Genomic DNA, 21,445 nt, shown 5'->3' with positions numbered 1-21,445 from the left:
TGTGTACTTAAAAGAGAGGATTACTGTCATCATATGGCCATAAATGAAAAGGACAAAAGAAGGTTTAAAAATATTGAATGTCTTCTTGCTTCAGATGTCATTCCTGGAAAATGCTCCTGTTGATATCTAAATCTTCTGTTTCTGTTGGGTAATGAGATTCAGTGTAGACAAAAGACCCTTTGATTACTCAGTTGCGAAGCTGAGTTGATGCCGTATGGGCTAATGTTGACAAAAAGGACTGATAATGTCATCATTTGTCTGTGTAGAATTGCTGTCTTTACAGATTATCAGACCAAAACAGCAGAAAATTTTGGGGTCTTATCAAGCTTGATATTAAACAAAAAATGAAATACTACTAACTTGTTTTGTTCTTTGCAGTCAGTGGTTTTGGAATAATGTTTTGAGCACAGGCCTGTTACAATTTGGTGATTGTTTTTTCTTTCTTTCTTTTTTCCTTAACCAGAAAAAGCCACTGTCCTCAATAATAAAAGAAGTCTGTGATGGGTAAGTTCTACCATATAATAGATACTAGATACTATACTTTTGGATTTATTAGACCAACCAGGAGATATTTTTTCAGAAGAAAATCTAGATATTCTGTATGATTAGTCATTCGTTTTGTCAATCTTTAAGTTGTTTTATCTTCAGATTTTGACTTTGCAGTGTATTTTGGATCAATTACTTGCAAGATGTGTGCCTAACAAAGCAGCTCCATCATGTGGGTGACTCTCGTTTAGACTGTTTTTTTACTTTCTACACAGAGATGCATTTTATCTGCTTACTTGATGCTTGTGGTTCATGGGTTAAGGAACTAAAGCACTGACTGTCCCTTTGATTTTTGAGTGCTGGGTGTAGTGACTACTGATCCAGTTGGTGTGACTGCTCATGTAAAACTGAAATGTTACAGGTCCTGCAATATGAACTAATAATTGGCTAAGAGAAATATCTTGCTTTAGTTTTATTATGTTAACATTTGGGAACATAAATGCTGTTTTAACCAAGTGCTGTCACACATGATAAATGAGTTTGTATTCATCAAATTGTTGCTGAGTTTAAAAAATGGTATTTTATACATAATGAAATGTATCACCTTTATACTACATGCATTGGGTATTGCATAAATGAGCATAAAATCCTCGTACTGTAAATTCTTTTTTTCCTGATTTAGTGATATAGTGATCTTGCTTACTGCAACCAGAAATTATGCTTGGTATTTTTTGTAGATCTGGACTGCATATTAGATCATTATCAACTTATTTTTGTAGCACTGAAGTGTCACTGTAGTGACAACGTAGTTTCTCTTCCTTTTTTCTTTGCTTTAGAAGGAAGGTATTTGTTATGTAATTTCTTTCTTGACCATGGTCAAGTTTAGGGCTTTATTTCAGTATGCGAAAGGAAAAATCTCATTTATAGGATCGATTTGTAGTGAAGTTTTCCCTTCGTAAGCACGTTTTTATCTCAAACTTTGGAACTCATTATTGAAAGCTATGGAAAAGTATGAGAAATACATGGGAATGACAGGCACTTGTTTGATCATAGTAAAGTTATGTAAAGGGTAGTTTTTGAGCTTTTAATATTTCATTTTGTGATTGATTTATTTTCATATTTCTAAGGTGGTCCCTTGCAAATCATGATCAGTTTGCACTGCAGCATGCTGATAGTTCTAATTTCTACATCACAGAGAAGGTAGGTAAATCATTCAACACAATTCTTGCATAACCTATCAAAATGTTTGCCACAATAATTTATTTTAAATTAAAATCTATACAAACGTAGAGTATTTTCTGTAATGCACTGCCAATGAGAGGGTAGGTACTGGGACGCCTGGTTTAATGATTTTGTGCTGATTTCTTCTGTTTGGAAAGGCAAATAAAAGTTTTAATGTGCCAAGGCCTTTGTATCTGTTGAGTTTAAGACTTTAGCACTGAGGCCTTCAGCTTTGCTATTTGTGCACATTTAGTATTCTGCTGACAAATGGTGTACAGGAAATTGAAATATGTAGAACATGAAGGGCTCTTTGAAGTCCAAAGAGACTTTCAGTGCGTGACGCTTCCCTCTTTGGCTGATTCAGGTAGAAATAAGTTTCAGTGACTATGTAATATTTACTACTCCTTCCCACCTGCTGTCTTGTTCATTTCCAGTTCTGTATGTTATGTTGTCTTATCTTTTTGGTCCCCAGGTAGCATGGCAATATGCAATTCATGAAGTGATGCAATGATTTCAGCACAGAATAACAAAATTACTGTAGCTGTAATAAAAATGGAATGTCTAGTCTAAATAAATGGGACATGCTCATCTGAATGAGACCAAATAGTGCATTCATTCCTAGCATTGCTGATAGAATTGCTGAAACTACTGAAATTACAAAATAAAAGATTAGTTTGTTTGGAAGAGTGCACACAGTAGTGCTGCAGAGGTACAATTTCTAAGCAATCAGAAAAAAACCACTACACACAACCTGGTGAAGTCTTCATGCAGGTTCCCTAACCTCAGTGGATTTTGAGCTATATAGACCTGAACTTCATTGCATAAACATATGTGCCTCTTGCTTACCTTATTATCAGGCTAGTTTGGCTTACTCTTTAAGTAGAAGAGGCTTTTGGTTTTGTTTTGCATTTTTACAGTTGATTAGAATCTGCTAAACACAGCTGAGATGTGAACTAACTTCTGCTGTAATTCTTTCTTAAGGAAACTTAGACACAGTTAAGCATTTAGAAAGACTAAATTTAGCAAGACGGCTAAAGCAGTTGCTCATGAGATAGTGCTGCTTTTTAGAATTATATATTTTTTTAGCAGACTAGTTTCAGTTTTTCATTTAACTGTTTATCACCCCAGACAACCTTCTCAATTTGTCACAGTTTGTTTTGGGATGTCCCCTTTTTTCGCTTGAGTGGGTTTTTTTTCCTTTCTTTTCAAGTTTCAGTTGACAGACACTTCAAAGGTCACCACAAGGAAAACTGTTAAAGTAATTATTGGCTGCTGTGCTTTGCCTCCACTCAAATTAAATAGTGAAGCTGTTTTGCTAATTGCCCCGAATTGTGACACATTTTCCAATAAGCCAGACACAAGTGACCTTGCCTGTTGGCATTTAATCTCTGATTGTACAGTGAATGTTTCCAACAAGCCAGGATTGAGCAAATACTTGGGCTTGTTGAAGGAATTTGTCCTGTTACAATTAGAGGAATCTTCCAGGCTTTGCCTCCACTTTTGGTGGGTAAGATGCTGCAGCTTTGGAGAAGTGTTTTCTGTTCCACATAAAAGGCAGTCTGATGGCTTTTGGCTGCCTTTAACTTTGCAATAAGGGTGGAAAATGATGGTCTTCTAGAACATTTTGGATTGTACTGCAGAGAGGACTTTGAGTTTGTTTATTCCTTACTGAAAATATGCAGAGTGTCTGACTCTGAGTCACATAAATAAGAGAGAAGAGTTCTAAATGCCACCACTATTAGTCAGATGTCTGTGACTTTTATTAGATACTGTTCACTGTTTATCACTGCTTATTGGATAGTGGCTGTAAAGAGAGACTTATATAGGCCATCACCCCTTCTACTACTTCCCCTCATTTGTGTGCAGTAGCTTATTGTTGCTTTCTGAATTAAAACGTGAAAAACACCAAACGTGAGGACAAACATGTTGCACTTCATTGAAGCTACAACACTATTTTTTAAGGCCCGCATTGCTTTAATCTGTCTCTTACTAGGGCATGAGCAGAGCTCTGGTGACCGTGACAGCTTCTAATAAGTAAATATTTTTCACTGCTCTCTAAGTTGAATTGTATGTTGGTACGTATGCAGAAGACATCATGTATCAGTTATGTTACTGTAGAGCCTGGGTGACTGCTGATTTATGGCCTTCCAAGTAGAGACCCCGTTGTAAAATATCACCATGTTTAAAGTTACCAGAAAGAAAAACAATTAATGAATTCTTGTACATAGTGACAAGAAACTTTGAAGTGAAAATGTTACAAATGTGGGACTTTCAACACACGTCTTACAATTATATTTTTGTTTTTCGGTAGCGAACAGCACATCTGTGTTTTGGCTGTCATATGCAGAACTCTTTATCTCTTGTAGCTGACCTATATTTCCCAGTTATACCACACATAAATAAAAACAACACTCAAGCAGTTGTTGTTGTTGTTTTTTTCCTGGCCGTATTATTTGGAAAAATGGCTCTACAGGAGTAGCAATAACTCCTTCAGACAGTATAAGGGTGATCTTTTAACAAATCTTGAGTCAGCCAGGGTTCCTACTAGACAGGGCTTATCACAGCTGATGCAGTTTGGACTTCTGCCTTGGGGTTCTGGTTTGGCTATGTCTGTGCCCCTGAAAGAGCTGGGGAAATTATGTATTTTAGTGTGTTTTTTTTGTTTTGTTTTGGTTTTTTATGGGAGAAATACAATAAGAGGTTATGCAAAGAAGAAAACCAAGCAGGCATACTGCCTGAGCTCAAGCCTAGCTGGTGTTTTGATCACAATGTATTTAATTTTTAATTACATTAATACGTGTGTCTTTCTTACTTATCATGGAGGGGCATTTCTTTGGTAGGTCAAACATCCAAAATCCTGACTTCTGAATCAGGATCTCATTGTGCTAGATACTATGTAACAGAGAACAAAAAGTCACCTTTTCTTCTGTCTGTCCAGGTTGTACCTGAAGAGATGCTTGTGTACATCAGGTGTAATAACTCAGGAATACTATAGCCTGGATGAGCTCAGGGTTAGAACAGAAAATGCTGTGTGAACAGTAGAAAATGGGTGTATAATTTTGTGTGCTAAATGTGTTCCTGGGTTGAAAACCACAGCCTGGATATCTGTCCATGGTGTTCCTCTGCTGGCAGTACCAGGAATCAAGGGACAGACATCTGAGTGGCTCATGCAGCTCTGAAGGTGTGATACACCACAATATTTGTCAGTAAGGGAGCCTTGCAGGAGTGTAGGGCTGGGGAAGAGCAATGTTCAAGCTAGCTTCCCTGATGGAGGCAGAATGTGGTGTCCCTTAACCTTGCACCAGAGCAACTACCAAGAATTAGAGAGTAACTCACTCTTGCTGAAGGTCTTTGTGACCCAGCTCTGAGCTATGTGCAGCACACATTGATGATACTGATGCCATTTTTTATGTTATCTTTTAAATGTAAGGACATTTCATGCTTGTGTTAATTGATTTTATTCAGTCATAATTTCATGGTGTTCATTTTTTTTACTTTTGATGCCTCTGAAGACTCCTGGTGATATTTTTCCTTTTTTCCCAACTCCCACATTTCCCTTTCATTCTTATGTGCTTATTGCATGAAGTGGAGGAGAGTAGTCACCGAGTTCCCTCAATTAATTTTGAGAGACTTCTGTGCTGTTTTGCACAGGGAGCTGCTGTCACTTTACTTTCACTGTCATTACTCAGGTCTTTGCTGTGTTTGCAGATGGCACATCCTTCTGCCCTCCACCTCCCGTGGGCTGGGAACCAGAGTAGAGTTCCTGGTGCTTGTTCTTTCTCAAAGGTGCTTTTGCTTGTGACCTATTTTTTTGCTGAATACAACCTGTAATTGTATATTCATGTGAAATTCCGCCATGCCATTACAGGCTCCCTGTGTGGGAGTGTATGCAAATGATGGGACAAGAAATGAACTGCTTGTAGGGTTGGGGTTTTTTGGATTTTTTTTTTTTCCCCACATTTTTAGGATTAGTCTGTTTTCGCTGGTTCATTTGAACTTCAGTGAGCTGGAAGTAAACATTCTCAATAATGAAAGTTTCTCATTCACTGAAGGACCTGTTACTTCCTAAGCAGCTGAAAATGAGAAGTAGCATGAAGGCTGGGAACTGGAGAAATGTATTAAGTGATGTGTTCCTCGTATCTGCCATTTTGCATTACTCTTGATAATACACTTGTTAATAAAGCTACATAAATGGCAAATTCCAATCCAGATTTGCCCAGGACCAAACTATGCCCAGCTTTCCCTTTACTCTGACACTGACCTGACATGTGGTATTCCTTGCATATTCCTGAACTTTTTACTGTTTTGGGGCATCTGCACAGCCCTGCAGAGATTCCTAACAGTAAGAGCAGCTTATTATTAGGAATCAGAGTGGGATTGCTCCTGCCTGCTTGATGAGTGCTGGTAACACTGCACTGAGGACTCCAGTAAAATCTGGTGGACAATAGTGTATTTCTCCAGGTGACAGAAGTAAAACTTGAGTATTTGTGCACTAAATCTTTTTTAATCCTTCTTTGTTCAGGCTGATTTCAAGAACAGTGGTCTTCCTTTTCTTAGCAAATTAGTCTACATTTTTAGGACTCATATTGCAGGACTTTAGGTTAATGATAAATTTTCCAAATAAAATCGTTCTGTCTTGTCAACCTGTTACACTTTGTGGCCCCAGCATGAACAGCTTAATTCTTCTGCTTGCCTCCTTTTAAAATATTTGGTATGACAATACCTTCCTTTTAGTTCCTTAGTTCCACATTAAGGGTGATGAGACAAATCTAGTATTTTTTTAAAAAGCTGTGGAGATAATTATTTTGTTGAATTTAGTTCGTAATTTTGCCTGACAAGTAACCACTAGAGAGGCCAGGCTCTGAAAAATTTTGTCTTTCTGTTACAGCACTTGTAGATAGATATGGTATATCACAGGCACAGTGTGACTGTTTGGATTCAACTGATAGCGAACAGTTCTGTGTAAGATCTGACCAACAGAAACATGCTCCTCAAATTGACTTTCATATTTAAAAACCACCCTATTTAGATGAATAGTTTTACAAAGTGTGGTGAACAGACTTCACAGCTGAAAGGGCACGGTTCTGATTTCTTCTTTCCTTCCCCAAGAAATCCTGCTACTTCATTTCTGCTGGCTACAGCTTTTTTTCTTTTGGACAATTTTTGGAGGTGATGTCAAAGTGGGATCATTTAGTGTCACTTTAGTTCATTAAATTTGCTTAATAAAAAGTCTGCCTGGTCTGATGTAAGGGTGAGGCAGGCCCCTTGAATCATATCCAGGAATGAGCTGCAGAGAAGGAAGAAGCTAAAGGAAGGGTAGGAAGAGGAATGAAACTTTGCAACAGCTGTGAGCCGTTATGTCCCTCAGTTGCTTGTGGAATTCGCTTAAGCTGATGTGGGATGAATTTGTGGGTGAAATCTGACTGCAGTCACAAATGGAGAAGGGATGTTTTATCTGTAATCTCTCTGTGTCTGACAGAAAGGACACAAGCAAGGGCGTAGGAGTAGGATGTACATGCTAGAGAAGCACAAGCACCTGCAGGCTTCCCCCTTAAGCAAGTCTCTGTGGTTCTAAATGTGGTGCTTGCAAAATGAGCTGGCCCTCTTTCCTGCTTGTGCTATGGTGCTTATTCCTGCCTTTTCCCTTACAAACTGGGCAAAACCCAAAATGATAAAATTTTCAGCTGGTTTAGTTCCCTTGTTGACTCCTCAAGTAGTTATACAACTGTTTATGCCACATAAAAAGAGTAGTAGGAATGAGCAGGAGCCTGAAAAGCAAAACTCTGCTTTATGGTAGCAAGCTGTGCTTTAATTTGGCAAAAGTGACTGTGAAACAACGTCTTGGCTTGGGTCTTCAGATGTTTGTCTTAGTAGCAGCATCTGCTTAAGGAGCTACTGCTCCTGCAGGGGCCCTTCAGGGGTGCTGTGGGTGATTGTGTTGGGTGAACCACGTCAAAGAAGTGACTTCAATTTGACAATCCTTGTTTGATTTTTGTTTGTTTGTTTGGTTGGTTTGTTTTTTTTGTGTCTGTACCAGTTCTCTGTCCTGATTTCCCCACATGATCTCACCAACAATAGTGTGAGCCCAGCTAAGTCAGTCATTTCCTGATGTTTATTTTGCAGGGTACAGCTCTTATGTTCCCAGCTTCTCAGAGGATGGTGGGGCTGCGTGTTATCTGCCCACCCCTTCCGTGTTACTGGTACAACTGTCTGTGTGGTTGCTTGAATTGGGGAACTGATCCAGGTTAGAAATAACTCGTGTGTAACTTCTTTTAATGTGTCAGAAGGATGTCTGCCCACAGTGTAATGCCACTACTGCTCTGCAGAGCAAGTGATACCTGATAGTGTTGTCCCTGTAGATCACTCCACATAAAAATTAGTAAATCATGCAAAGTATGAGCTTTTGCTTAGGATGTGATTTTCAGTGGCATTCAAGCTGGTATAACTGTAGATTGCTGGAGGAAAAGGTAGTTGAGCTTTCTTTTTCCTTTCCCTTGCTTTATTCCATTCACTGCTTTAACATCCTCATGACTGTACTGCTGGAAGGTTTGTTCAGGTCATAGATCTGATGGAAGAAAACTCTGGATATTTTTTTGTTTCTCTCCTTTTTGTGAATTGAAGGGGAGAGGAAGAGGTAAGTTTTTTTGAGGTTAGGTTGCGGACTGTGCTGCTTGTTGGTAGATTCAATATAGGGGAAGTGATGGGAGCCCACATGCTGGAAGGGTATGTGTAGAATTGTGCCTCCAGAAACATTGCTCTTTTTAGAAACTTCAGCCAAACTACCAACACTTAATTTTTTTAAGGAAAATGCTATTATCAAATTCTGATATGAAAAGCTAGAAGACATTCTCCATTTCTAGCAGCTTCCCATAAAAGGAATTTTATCACAAGATTATTTGCCTCAGTATCCCTTCTAAAACAGTACAGTACTGTCATGCCAAGTAGTACAGTGTTGATAATGACCTATACCTCTTAACTCTCATCTTATTAAAGTTTTTCGTGACTGAAAATAAACTTAAGCAATTTCCTACCAAGTAAGCAGAATGTTACATCTAACCTCATAGTCTATCATTGGCTGTAACAGTAGCAAATGCCATTCAGGGTTGGGATCTGATGATGGCTTTCACTCCCTTCTTGCTTCCTCAGCACTTACATTTGTTGTACTACAGGTGTTGGAGGCTACATCTACACTTAGTCCCTTTAGTATCTGTGTAAGAGCCATGAAATTCTCTCATCTCTTCTTGAACCTGCTGATAATGCCTGCTTTCACAACCTCTTGTGACAGCAAGCTCAAGAAGTTTGCTGCCTGCTGAGCAAAGAGTAATAATATATTCTTCATCCTCTTTTAACTGATCCCTTACTGCTTTCATCAAGTTACCTCCTCGTTTTCATACTGCAGGATTTCCTAACAAACTGTTCTGCATTCAGCTTGTCCACTATTTTCCCTTCTCTGGCCCTTGTCCCTCCAAACTGAGGAGACCTTGCCTTGTGAGGCAGCTGCTGTAGCCTACTGACCATTTTGCTTGCCTTTCTCTGCGTTTGCCCTGACAATACTGTATCCTTCTTAAGATATGAAGGTCAGAAATGCACAATGCCTTGCACATGGGTGCATGAAGTTCTTGTGCTGTGACAAAATGATGCACTCTGTCTAGTTCATGGTACCACCTCTGGTGATGTCCAACATTTACTGACTTCTGTAGCACATTTGAATCAGCTCTTCAAGGGAAATCTCCCAATAAGGACTTTGCTTCCCTTTCCTGAGGTGAAACTTAAAAATGAACTTTATTGTGTATCATTTTTTCCTTATTTACTACTTGCCCAAAGTCTTTCTGATTAAAAGCATTATGGAGTCACTAGCTTAAAGTATATTTCATGTCTCTAATTTTTTGTTGTACCAGTTTGGAGGGAAGTGTACTGAAATAAATAGTAGGAGTATGGGAAGAGGGAAGAATCTATTACTTGACAATATAAAGATGTGAAGAGTTTTAGATTTCTTGGCTGTTATTCTTTAGTCCTGTTAGAGATGTCTGAAGGAAACTGTCTGGTCAAGGTTAAAGAATAGTGCTGAGCGAGCTATAACCATGGGAACCAATTCTTCTAGGTCTTCCTCAAATATGTTGAGAAAACATTCCATTCCAACCAGCTGCAGTGGGCTGAATCACGAGGCATTTTGCTGGGTATAACAGATTATTAAAATGATAAGACAGATACATGGCAACGTAAACTTTAATTTTGCTTGATAGCTTTTCCGAAGTACCTCTCCAGCAAAGCTCTCAATGAATGGCTTGACTGTTTTGATAGGATTTTTTGAAAGCAAATTCACATACCTTCATCTCTCTCCATGTTTTGGTGGACTCTGTTAATGCTTGAGCCCTGCTTTTTAAAGGCAAGTCTATGCAAGTGTCCTGCATGTATTTTGGGCAAAGTAGACTATGGCACAGTAAAGGCAGAGCTTTGAGAAGGAACAGAATTTGATGGCAGATAATGTAGGTTCATGTTGCTCCAACGGATGGAGCTGGAAGCCAGAGGACCCCAAGACACGAACACATGGCAAACAGCCCAGGTGTTCTCTGCTTCCTGCGTGTGTTTTGTTGTTTGTGTGTTTTCATGATAGTAGTTTTCTCTCTGATGGAAAACCCAAGCTTGGAAAGTGTCATGGAGGAGCATGATGCTTGGAAATACTACCTACTCGATTAGAATAAAATAATCTCGTGAGTGTAGACTTTTGCTAGATAATAATATTGCAAATGGGACTTATTTGTATCCATAATATAACTGCTGTCTTAGTCCTAGATGACATTTATAACCAATCTATTTTCTTATTATGGAGGTTTTGTTAGAGGCATTTTGGACAGTGCTGTTTCACTGGTTCCCTCACTGCCTATGAATAAGCCTTCTTAATATGGATCAAGAGCATGAACAGTATCAACAGACCTGATGTGCACTTGAGAAAGAGATCAGAAATGCCTCGGAGGAGGTTTTTGGTGGCAGTGTGCCCTGTCCTGAATAGCAGTGGTGCTTAGCAGTACGATTGCCAAAGCTGGGCTGCTTTGGTGGAAAGACGTTCTGTTATCCTGGAAAAGAAATCCACAGGATGCTGTCCCTAATGCTAAGCAGATTAACTGTGTGTAAATGCTGCAATTGAAATTAACTGGCATGCTGACTACTGCATCACACGGTTAATGTAGGAAATCCTCTTGGCTTAATTGTACACTTACACGCTGTTTTCTGGTAGGTGCTTAAGTCATTATTTAGAATGGATAAACAAAATTGGATTTTTTGATTGGGGAGCAGTTAACTCTTTTCAAGTTTTGGCTAGCTTGCTGTGTGAGAAACTCGGTGCTTGGAAAACTTTCAGGGAGAAGGCATGGGCAATTTTCCTTAAGCCTTTGTCTAGAGCAAGACTTGAAGACTCTCTCTATCTCTTGTGATAGCAATGACTGAATTTACAGTGTAGGTCAGACTTACATGTTTTGCTCTAAGCCAGGCATGATGAAAAGTCTTTTGGGCTCTGTGTGCTGTAGACTCTGACAAATGTTGCAGCTTTGAGTCTGAAAGTTTTGGTGTTTCTGATTCAGCTTGATAAATAAACAACCCCCAAATAAAACTTCCAGCAATGCTTTTATGTACTCTCTGTGTTCTTTTTCCTCTGCTATTTTATATATAACCTGCTGACATATGGTCACTCTGTAGAATAGTGTTTCTCTTATTTATCTATATGTGGTGTCTGAACTTCAAACAGGTCATCAGCTTCCCTTTTCCCACTTGCTTTTAAATTCCTCTGACTATAGAGAAATAGTGTACTTCTAACAAGATATTTTTCACTTGTTAGATTGATTGTAGATTAAATCTATGCAATCTAAGTGTCCTTATATAATCAGAGGTTTATTTTTTAACCTGGATGCCTGAGACTGTAGAGAACATAACAGGTTAAGCCCAACTTTTTATGACAAAACTACTGTAACTAAACAAATTGTGGAGCATGGTTGCAGCCTGAAGCAACTGTGAAATAATGTACTTCGGGCTGTGGCTGACAGCTTGCTGCTCCCAAAAAGGGAAGGTGTAACTCCTCCTCATGCTTCCCCTGTTCTCTTTCCTCTCACCCTTCCCTGCTCCCAAAGATGTGGTTCCACCGTCTTCCCTGGGTTAGCACTGCTGCTCAACCCTTGCAGGCCTTGTTTCTGTTTATTAACCTGACAGAAAATTCTCTTTTCTGCCAGAAATGCTTTCTGCCAGGTTAGTGCGATCTTGCGATTGACCCTTCAAACAGGTCTGTGAGGTAGGAAAGGGAGCACTTCAGCAGGAGGGTGATGAGGGACCCCCCCTAGCAGTAGTACCCCACTATTCAGACAGTGCCTTGAACCTCCTGAGGCCATGGTGTAGCCTTCTCACACAAAGCCTGGTACTTTGTGTTTGAAATGGACTAAGAGTGTTTGCAGAGATGCTTGTTGTGGCCCAGATGAAGTGACTTAACTTGTTAAACCACAAACTAATTTGTACATCTGATTTGGTAGTTTGTGTTAATTAGAGCAGGAATCTTGAGAAACCCGAGCTTAAAGTTATGCTGCTGAAAAAATAAGCCTGTTTGTGTGCTTTAACTTATGTTTAAGAACAGTCTATATTCTTAGCTCCAATATTTTCATAAGGGTATCAGTGAGCTTTCACTTCTGAATGTGCTTGGTACAGTTCAAGTTGCTTAAATGTTGTCTGATTCCCTGTTTTAATATTGTTGCTTGCTACCTTTCGAGTAAAGATGATGTAGCCATGGGTGTAGGTGTGCACATGTGTACTCTGGCCTAATGCAGCTGAGGACCAGTGTCTTAGCCTAAGCTTTTGATGGAGCTAGATTTAACCTATGCTGACTGTCCTTCCTAAAGAAATTGCTTTTCTTCAGTTCCACAAATCCAGGAGTTGGTAACAGTTTAAGCCACCACAACTGTTTGCAAAGTGAGTTTGTTTCAACACTTATTTAAATTAAACCACACAAACGCGCTATTACCACTTCATGCAGATTCCTTAGACATGATGAGACATAGCCGAGTCTGGTGCTGTTTTACTACGAGAGGAGGAAATCTGGCACTTTGTTAGTGCTGTGGCAAGTCACCCTGTACTTAGCTGCTTGCCCTTTTTTGCCCCTCTCTTAAGTATAGCCTGGTGGCCTCCCTGGAACTGTCCTGGCAGGACAAGACTCCTAAGGGCTGAGACGAGTTAGCCGCATATGTAAGCAAAGATGCTGTAAAAAAAGCTTCTCCCTTGTACCCCCTGTGTTGTCTGGCACTTAAATTATTTCAGCTAGAGTGAAAAAGTGTTAGTGGGTGGAGGATGATCTTGCATATAGCTAGAACCAATCCCACAGAGCACTTGGGTGCTGAGAAAGAGACAATGTACTAGAGTTCTATTTTGGGACTACTTGACCTGGTTTCAGGCAAGATTTATCCTGTTTTTATCATTTTGGATTTGAGATGTATCTGGTTGGAAGCAGGAAGGATGACATTAAATTGGGAAAAAATGCCTGAGAAGAAATACACCTTCATTTATTTGGCTAAACACCAGTCTGCAGAAAGCCTGCAATGTGATCTTAAGCACAAAATTAGCTCTCATCTCTCAAACTGTTAGGGATTCCTCTGATTCTTTTGGTGAATCAGGGTAATGGTGGGTGACAAAGCTATTGAACCATGAACGCAGTTGTGACTGCATTGCGCTGTGCACAGTCAGTACCTGTTGTGATGTTCATTGTGCTGGATACTGTATTCTCCTAACCTGTGGCAAATATGAGGTAGCTTGCTGAAAGAGGAGCAGGCTCCCCTATGCTTATTGCAGGGAAAGACCATGCACATTGGCACTGACTGCAAAGTTGTGAGAATACTAAAAGCGTACACCACAGGCTGTGCTATGGCAGCTTTTTCATCTACCCACAGCTTTAGTTTCATTGAACACGGTATGTGAACTTAAATAAAATGTTTAATGCCACCTCTTTCTGCCAGCTGGATAAGGAAAATGACTTATGACATGTTCGAAGTTTACTTACCACTGATTGCGATGCTTTTTTTACTTTGAGGGAGGATGCAAAGTTGTGGTGGCAGAGCTCAGTGGGTTGGTTCCAGTGGTTTAAGTCAGCATGTTCTTGTTATAGAAAAGGGAGAGCCAGTGGGATAATTTTTAAATCATGCAGATGTTTAATGACAGGTTTCAGCAAACTTACAAACTCCTCAGCTATGTAGCACAATACCAGAGCCAGACACCATGAACAGTATATTTCAAATAAATATTTGGAAGTTGCCAGTGGAAGCTAAACATTGAAAAACATGAAGTCATTCTTGAAAGGGTTCAAATTTGTTAAATACCATGTGAACAGCCATCTAATTTTTGAAGCTCATATTAATATGCCTCGGTGGGGAAAATACTGTTAGCTGTTAGCTTATGTATGAAAGAGGGAAGCTTTTGCATGCAGACACGAAATTACTGTTGCTGGTTTAGTGTGGCGTTCTGCTCAATGCATGTTTCATCTTCTTATGTGAGTCTTAAACCTTCTGTATTTTTCTCTTTCAGAATCGTAATGAAATAAAAAATGGAGCGATCCTTCGGTTAACAACATCTCCAGTGAGTTACTGTTCTGTTCTCAAAGTGAAGATTTAATTAGTAAATAATTGTGAACCAATGTATGTATTTTTAAGTTTTAGCACCACTGTATCCCACAGTTCTGATGCAAAGGAGGATGATGGTGTGGTCACAAGATGACTACACATGGTGTTCTCTCTTTTTTTTGAGTTACAGTGGCAGGGGTGGTATTTCTGAGTGACACTGGGTGGTAGGGTTGGCACAAATGGGTGGGTTTTGTCTCTCACTTCTCTCTCACTGGGAACAGCTTTTGTGTCCAAGATATCTGTTTCCCTGATGGTGTTGCAGCCTCACTCAAGTGCTCCTTTTCTGCTCCAGAGCGCAGAGCTAAGAGAAAAGGCTGGGAGTTGAGTGACAGAGAGCTCTGCTGGGCAGTTCAGGTCAGAGCTTTCCTGCTCTCCGAGTTTCTATTGAGTTAGCAGCAACTGAGATTTTATGGTTTTCATTTTATTTTTTTTTCAACACCACCTCCTCTCCAACTCCTCCAAAAGCACGGCAGAGTTGCCGTGTAACGGCCTGTTTTCCTGCTGAGTTGAGCAGTACTGTTGCCACATGCTGAAAGCCACTATTAATCCCAGAAGATGTATGTCTAAGACAGCAGCAATCCTATTTCTTTGCTGACAAATGTAGTGTGCCATTAAAATTGTTTACCTCTTCATGGTGGTGTTCCAGCTTCTGCAGATTCATAACATTCTTATGGCCAAAATCTGCTACCCTGGACTGCAGCTCACTTGAACAGGCAAGACCGAGCTGTGGTGGTTTAACTTTTGGCTTCTGTTGAACCTGTTAAGTGTGGGGTCAGTTACTGCCATAAAATGTGAAAACTTCTATTGAGAAGCCACACAGATTATTGATAGGTTTTTGGATGGATCACTTTTCAGCTAGTAGGCTTTAGGCTCAAAGTAAAGAAGCAGAAGTGTATGTTGTTACTAACTTCCCAGTTTCTCCAAGCATCATGTGTGTTTCCACTCTTCTCCATCCTACATAACCAGATGATGGTTTATATTGCACTTAGGAGGTGACTGAATTTGTACACAGGTTTGTGTATAATTGGAAGTTGAAGAAGCCAATATTGAAACATATACATGACTCAATTTTTTTTAATAATTGGCTCTAATATTAATCTACAGGAGTGTGCCTTTTCAATGGAAAGCGCTTCTAAGCAGCCTTCAACTGGGCAAAGACAAGAGATTTCTGTTATCCTGTATCATCTTTTTCAGTGTTTGCTATATACAGAGCTTTACAGTCGTAAGAATAAACAACAGTTTAAGACCATGCTCTGTCAGAGCCTATGTGACTCCAAAGTCTCTTGGCATATGTCACCAGAACAACCTTGTATGTGGGGAAACCACTTGCTGGTGGAATAAACCCCATTTGGTGAAACTTCCTCAGAAACAGACAGCCCAGCACCAGCTCCTCCTAACCTTTGGGACTTCTTAATAACAAATACCCAGTCCACTGAAAAAAGGCTATCTACTGGCTAGACTTAGGATCTCATGAAATCAAAACAACATCTGTGGTTCATCAAGAACCGATGTGGTCTGAACACACTGCATCATTCTTTTGTGTAACCACAGCATGGAGTGACAGCATGAGATGACTCATGGAATCCTTCCCCGTCTCAAAATCCACAACCAGTTGCACCATGCAAAGCTGAAGAGAAGCTGTGCTGCAGCTGATGTGTGGAAATGGCTGTGTGCCTGTCTTCATGGTCACTTGTACAATTGGAAACATGACCTACAAACACAAAAGACAACTTTTGGATTTATAATACTTTCTGCTAATACCTGTGGGCAGGAAGGTGAGGCTTTCCGTAAGACTCTATTCTACTTGTTCCTGTTCTTTGGGAATTTGCCTTAGGGTCAGTCAACCATGATAGGGGTCCTTCAGATACTGAGGTATGACCTGTTACATACCAAGTTGTAGACCACTCTAGCATGGGCCTGTGGTTATGAGTGACTCGGCCATCCTGTTATAAGAAAAAAGGCCAGTCTACTTTGTAGCCTTCAGTATTGATATATACCATTGCTTGTTTGCAGATTTTCTGATGTTTTTATAAAGTTTTTGTTAACTTTTCCCCAGAATCGGGGAGGTGGCTTGGAAGGAGGTTTCAAAGGGCTAGATTGACTTTTGTCAGATTAGAGAGTATTTGTATTCTTAAAATAGACATAAAATGAAGTTCTGTGTGTTCCCACCCTACAATGGTGTCTTTGATTTTAAGGTACTGTCAAAGTGGTCATCATAAAGGTACCTAAAATAGATAGATTAAAGGCTTCCAAACTGTGGTTTTTAGACTAGTGACCCACACAACACTTGCCATTTACCCTGAAAAGCTAACAGGCCATCTGTTTCCATTTTTCCTCTGACATTCTGTATGAGAGTAACAGTAGCTGGAGGAGATAATGTGAAGAACAGACTGCATGATATACTCCTGCAAAATGGGAAAGATGCTGTCCTAGCTGCTGGGTGGGAAATGTTTTTTTTTCATCCTGTGAAAATATTAAGATTCTTAAATTTTTACCCCCATTTCATCTGTCTTACATCAGCATAAAGTTGAAACTACCTCCTCCTTCCTCCAGAAAAAAAAGAAAAAATCTTACCAAAAATGTTTTTTTAAGAGGTGGAAAAAATAGAAAAGGAGGAGAGGAAGATTAGGAGAAATTAAGAGGAGCCACATATAGATTATACAGTGTCCATGTAGTTCCAGAGAGGCTTGAGCTGCCTACTTCCTGGCCTTTGTCAGAAAAAAAAAGTCCCAAACCTCACAAGCCTTTTGAACAAACTTTTTGCCTTGGAGACTTGAGAGGAATCATTTTGACCAGTTCTGAAGGCTGCATGCTTTTCTAGTTCTTAATTTTCGTGCAATTTGTTACCATAACAGCCAGTAGTCTGGCTATACCCATTCACAGTTGCATGCCGTGAGTCATTGAAAATTGGGGAAGAAGGATGTGATACGAACTTTTTGAGTTCTGTTGTCATTAGCCTTAAATTGTATATTGCTCATGTACCCAGAGCAAGTACTGTTAAAGATCAAAAGCAGGGATGGGGAAAAAGGTAGTTTTATCTAGAAGTGGTAAAACAGTGCTTTTGGGTTGGATTTTAAAATTAGAATTTGAAGTCTAACTCCCCAAATCTAAATGTTAAATAATTTCTCCCTTTTAATCACAAATTTAGATAATTTTGTGTACGTATATGGGGATTCTTTTCTGAAAATGACTGCTAATATTGCAAGGACAAAACTGCAGTTACGGTGTGCTGCTAAATCCATTATAAATGCTTGCATTTGGAGATTTGAAATGTCTTTGAGTGAAAACTTTGCAAACACCAGTCGCTAGGTCTGGTGGGAATTTGAACTGCCTCTTTGTTTCCATAAGTCTGTTTGCTAAGTTTGTGCCACTCTCTGAAAGGCTGTTTTTCCTAAACAATGCTATTTTTTCCCCCTCTATAAACCACTCGCCACACAGACACTCTGTTTCCTAGGTAACTTGAGTACAGATTGAATTTCTCTCATATTATCTTTGTTCCTGTATCATCTTTCTTATTTATTTTTAACCTATCCTATCATTTTTCTTAACAATTCTTTGCGCTATTGTGTGTTTTTGCAGTTTTCCATGACCTGTTTTCCCCCTTCGCCCATTTGCATTTCTGAAGGGACTCATCAAAAGTTTCTTATGCAACATTTCTTTGAATTTGAACATATGTGGCAGTTGAAATGCCAGATTGCTATTGTCTGTCTTGTGATAGCCATATTCCAGTGAATGGTGGGTAGGTGTATAAATGAGCTGTAATTGCTCCCAAGTGTGAGACTGTTCCAAAAGGACAGTTGTGTCCTGCGATGCAGCAAGCGGGGTCCAACCTGTCAGTGTGTGCAGCTGCAGGATTCCTTTGATTGGATCCTGCAAGTCATTGTTCAAATGGCTAATAATTTTGAAAGGATGGGAACATTAAACTGAAAGAACTGCCCTATTTATTTATTTAATCATTTTCAAAGAGAACTGATTATTTGAGCACTCACTATTTATTTGAAGGTAGCTTCTTGGGCACTTAAATAATGTGGCTTGCTCATGAGCTGTGTGCCTTAAAACTTGAGTCAATGGGCAGCCTTTTCTAATGTGGTATTTATGGTGCTTGATCATTTGCTCTTGTGCATGATTGGATATTGGTTGAGTTCTCAAACCTCTAAGTTGTTTGTAGGCAGCTGTATTAGCATTTCTGGCATGAGCAATCATGTAAATAGGTGTGTTCATTAATAGTCGTAAGAGTGTTTTCCCAGAATGCTTTTAAAGAAGTAAGCAACCTGTTTTTTTATTTATGTGATCTACACAGACAAGGAAGTATAGAGTTTTCTTAGCCTATTTCTACTTAAGAATCTGAATCCTCAGTCTTTGAGTAACAGTTTGGGGATCTAGTGTATAATCTTTGATCTGCAATTGCTTTAATATGTGCTCAACTGACTTAATGTTCTTGAAGTTCAGTAAATGCACAAATATTTACAGGTCCAGTCTATGATTGTGATTATATTTATAATGTAATGGTAAATTAGTTATTATTGAACCCTATATCAGGAGCACTGACCATGGAAGTCAATGAGCCACTTTTATATTTGTCTGCTCATAGTACAAGAGAAAGATTTGGGAAGTAGAGTTGGTTGTTGTCTTTTTACAGAAAAAGATTTAATCTCATGTTTTGAGATTTCCAAAGGCGTATTTTGAATAGTAAGCAAAAAGGATTGTTTTAAATGCAGCAAGAGAAAAAATTGCTTCTCAAACATTCATAAGTGGCTACTGATTGCATAAACATATTTTAGGCATATTTACATAATACATATGGCCATGCATCTATAATGCCTTTATCATTGATTTAGTACGTGACTCTGGACATGACCATTTCCCTGTTCCTCTGTTTCTGCCTCCTTAATTGTGTATGGTGATAGCACAGGGCTACTCTGTGTATTACATTTGTACAGGGCTTTCGATGTAGAAATTGCACTTGAATATTAATGTAAAAATGCTAACAGTAACGTCTTTACTAATTAAAATGGAATCTCATTGCTTACCTGGTGTCAGAGGCTATTCGGCCGTACTGGGTCTGTTGAATCTCGTTGGTGTATAATGATGATTATGTAATGTATCCGCTCCCCCGTTGCTTTCTGACATTTATGCAGTTGTAAGTGAAGTGGCAGTAATAAGCCAGGAAAAGGTGGCAGTTTAAACCACTATGGTGTTTCAACAGTGAACAATTTAAAGTAAAACACAGAGATGCACCTGTTTGGTTAGTGCAAAATTGTATTTGGTAGTTACTTGTGGTCTGTATGCCTTCTTTTTAGCAGAGAGTTGAATAATGTAATTAACTCATCTACAGGGAAGACCAAAATACTTTCATTTTATTTTATTTGCTTTTTGTAAAGGATAAAGAAGAAAACTGATTACATAATGGCAAACCAGCAATTTAAATTGATGGTCCAAATTTCTTCAGTAGCCTATTAATGTTTGATAGTGGTTGCGTTTGGAATCTGTGTCCTTCCATCTGCCCTGGCTCTCTGTATTTTGTATTCTGTACAGAAGCCCTGTGTATGTCTGGGTAATAAGTTGCCTTCAAAGTTTGCACAAAGTGGCAAAGAAATGGTAATTTCATCAGTAGAATCCCTTGTTAGGATGATCTTGGGATTCCTAACCTCCAAATGGCAAGTTACATCTTGGATTTAGGTCATTAGTTTTCTTTTTAAGCTGACAATCTCATCAAGCGGCTCCTTTTAAGCACTGCTACTCCCTGAGGTCAACCTTTCTGACTGTCCTTGGAGCAAGTCATTTAAGACTAGATGTGCAACTTATGCCTCTTGACAGCCTTTTGAAATGCTGGCGCTTCAACAGCACAGGTTTTACAAGCCTCCTGTCTTCCTTCCCTTCTAAACAGGAGAGCAGTTAATGCTGTCTTTCATTTTCTTGAACAGCCGTGTTTCTGTTAATTCCCTCGTAACGGTTCTCAGTTGGGCAGATTTTATATATTTATTTATTCTTACCTGAATGATATTTCAATAAAAGCAGAGACATGGCAGCTAGCTCTACTGTTGCTTTAATGAGCTATGCTCTCTGTCCATCCACTGATGGATTGTAAGTCATTAAAATAGCTCCCTGGTAAGCACTCAGAGCATATTTCATCTGGGTTTCATTTTTTAATGCAATCATAAGTGAGCTGTACATTCCATAAGCACGTATGAGTGCTATGGCAACAAGAACTAGGAGGCTTGTGAGAATTGCATGGTATTCACTGAAGCAATATTTTCACCCATCAGGCACTTGTGATGACAACAGCCAGCATTACTTTTGGCCATGTTTCCAGTGAGACATCTACCAGCTCTCTTGCTGAGACAAATATTTGTTTACCCCTTTAATCAAGATCGGCTCTGCCATTATCAATTCTTTTTGCTTCCAATAGTGAGAGCAAGGTTTATTGGATGTAGTGTTTTGCAAAACTTGGTTAATGTAGGAAAAGTAGAACTGTGTAGAAACTTTGGTGGGGCATAAGCACTGACATGGTCAGATAAAGCCTATAATTTTGGTAAGCTCTCTTTTATGTGCTTAAAATAGGGCTGAACCACTTCTGTGTCAGAGAGACATTGCCGTATGGATTTTTGTGCTCTGTAGAGAGGACCCAAGCTGTCTCTGATCTAAGATTATATTTGGTTTCAGTGCAGTGAATTTCAAAGCTCTCACTGACTTCAGAGGAAACACCATTAATGTATCTCTGTCGATAGGCTGGTCCTGCTCATGCCGCTGTTCTGCAGTGTAGGTGAGCTGTTAATGAACGTCCCTGTGCTGGTGTTTTGGTGAGAGGCAGGGTTAGCTCTTTCCATGCTTGGTATTGATTCATGTGTAATGAAAGTCCAAGTGGGATGGCAGCAACAGTTCACCAGCCCCAGTTGTTTATGCTGAGGGCAGGAATCCCTCCTCAAGAGGAAGGATCATAGAATGTTCGGGGTTGGAAGGGACCTCTGGAGATCATCTAGTCCAACCCACCTGCTAAAGCAGGTACACCTAGAGTAGATTGCGCAGGAATGTGTCCAGGTGGGTTTTGAATGTCTCCAGAGAAGCAGACTCCACAACCTCTCTGGTCAGCCTGT

At 39.5% G+C, this 21,445-nt stretch overlaps 1 protein-coding gene across 10 annotated transcripts in view; it reads left to right on the top strand.

Annotated features, from left to right (window-relative positions):
• The window catches only part of ELMO1 (engulfment and cell motility 1), a 315,282-nt gene that overhangs the window by 60,184 nt on the left and 233,653 nt on the right, over positions 1-21,445 (top strand). For 9 of the 10 annotated variants that reach the window (XM_065051841.1, XM_065051834.1, XM_065051836.1 and 6 more), the window contains 3 exons: positions 464-504; positions 1,614-1,686; positions 14,257-14,307. Coding sequence is in view for 7 of the 10 variants with exons in the window: in XM_065051834.1 (XP_064907906.1) it covers positions 464-504; positions 1,614-1,686; positions 14,257-14,307 (165 nt within the window). In the remaining 3 variants the exon portion in view is untranslated. Of the gene's footprint in view, positions 1-463; positions 505-1,613; positions 1,687-7,930; positions 7,952-14,256; positions 14,308-21,445 lie in introns of those variants that run through there. The other variant, XM_065051842.1, reaches the window with a different exon arrangement.

This window comes from Columba livia, chromosome 2 (genome assembly GCF_036013475.1).
Source record: "Columba livia isolate bColLiv1 breed racing homer chromosome 2, bColLiv1.pat.W.v2, whole genome shotgun sequence".
NCBI lineage: Eukaryota > Metazoa > Chordata > Aves > Columbiformes > Columbidae > Columba > Columba livia.
Note: the sequence above shows the minus strand (reverse complement) of the source record. Positions and strands in the feature narration are given on the sequence as shown.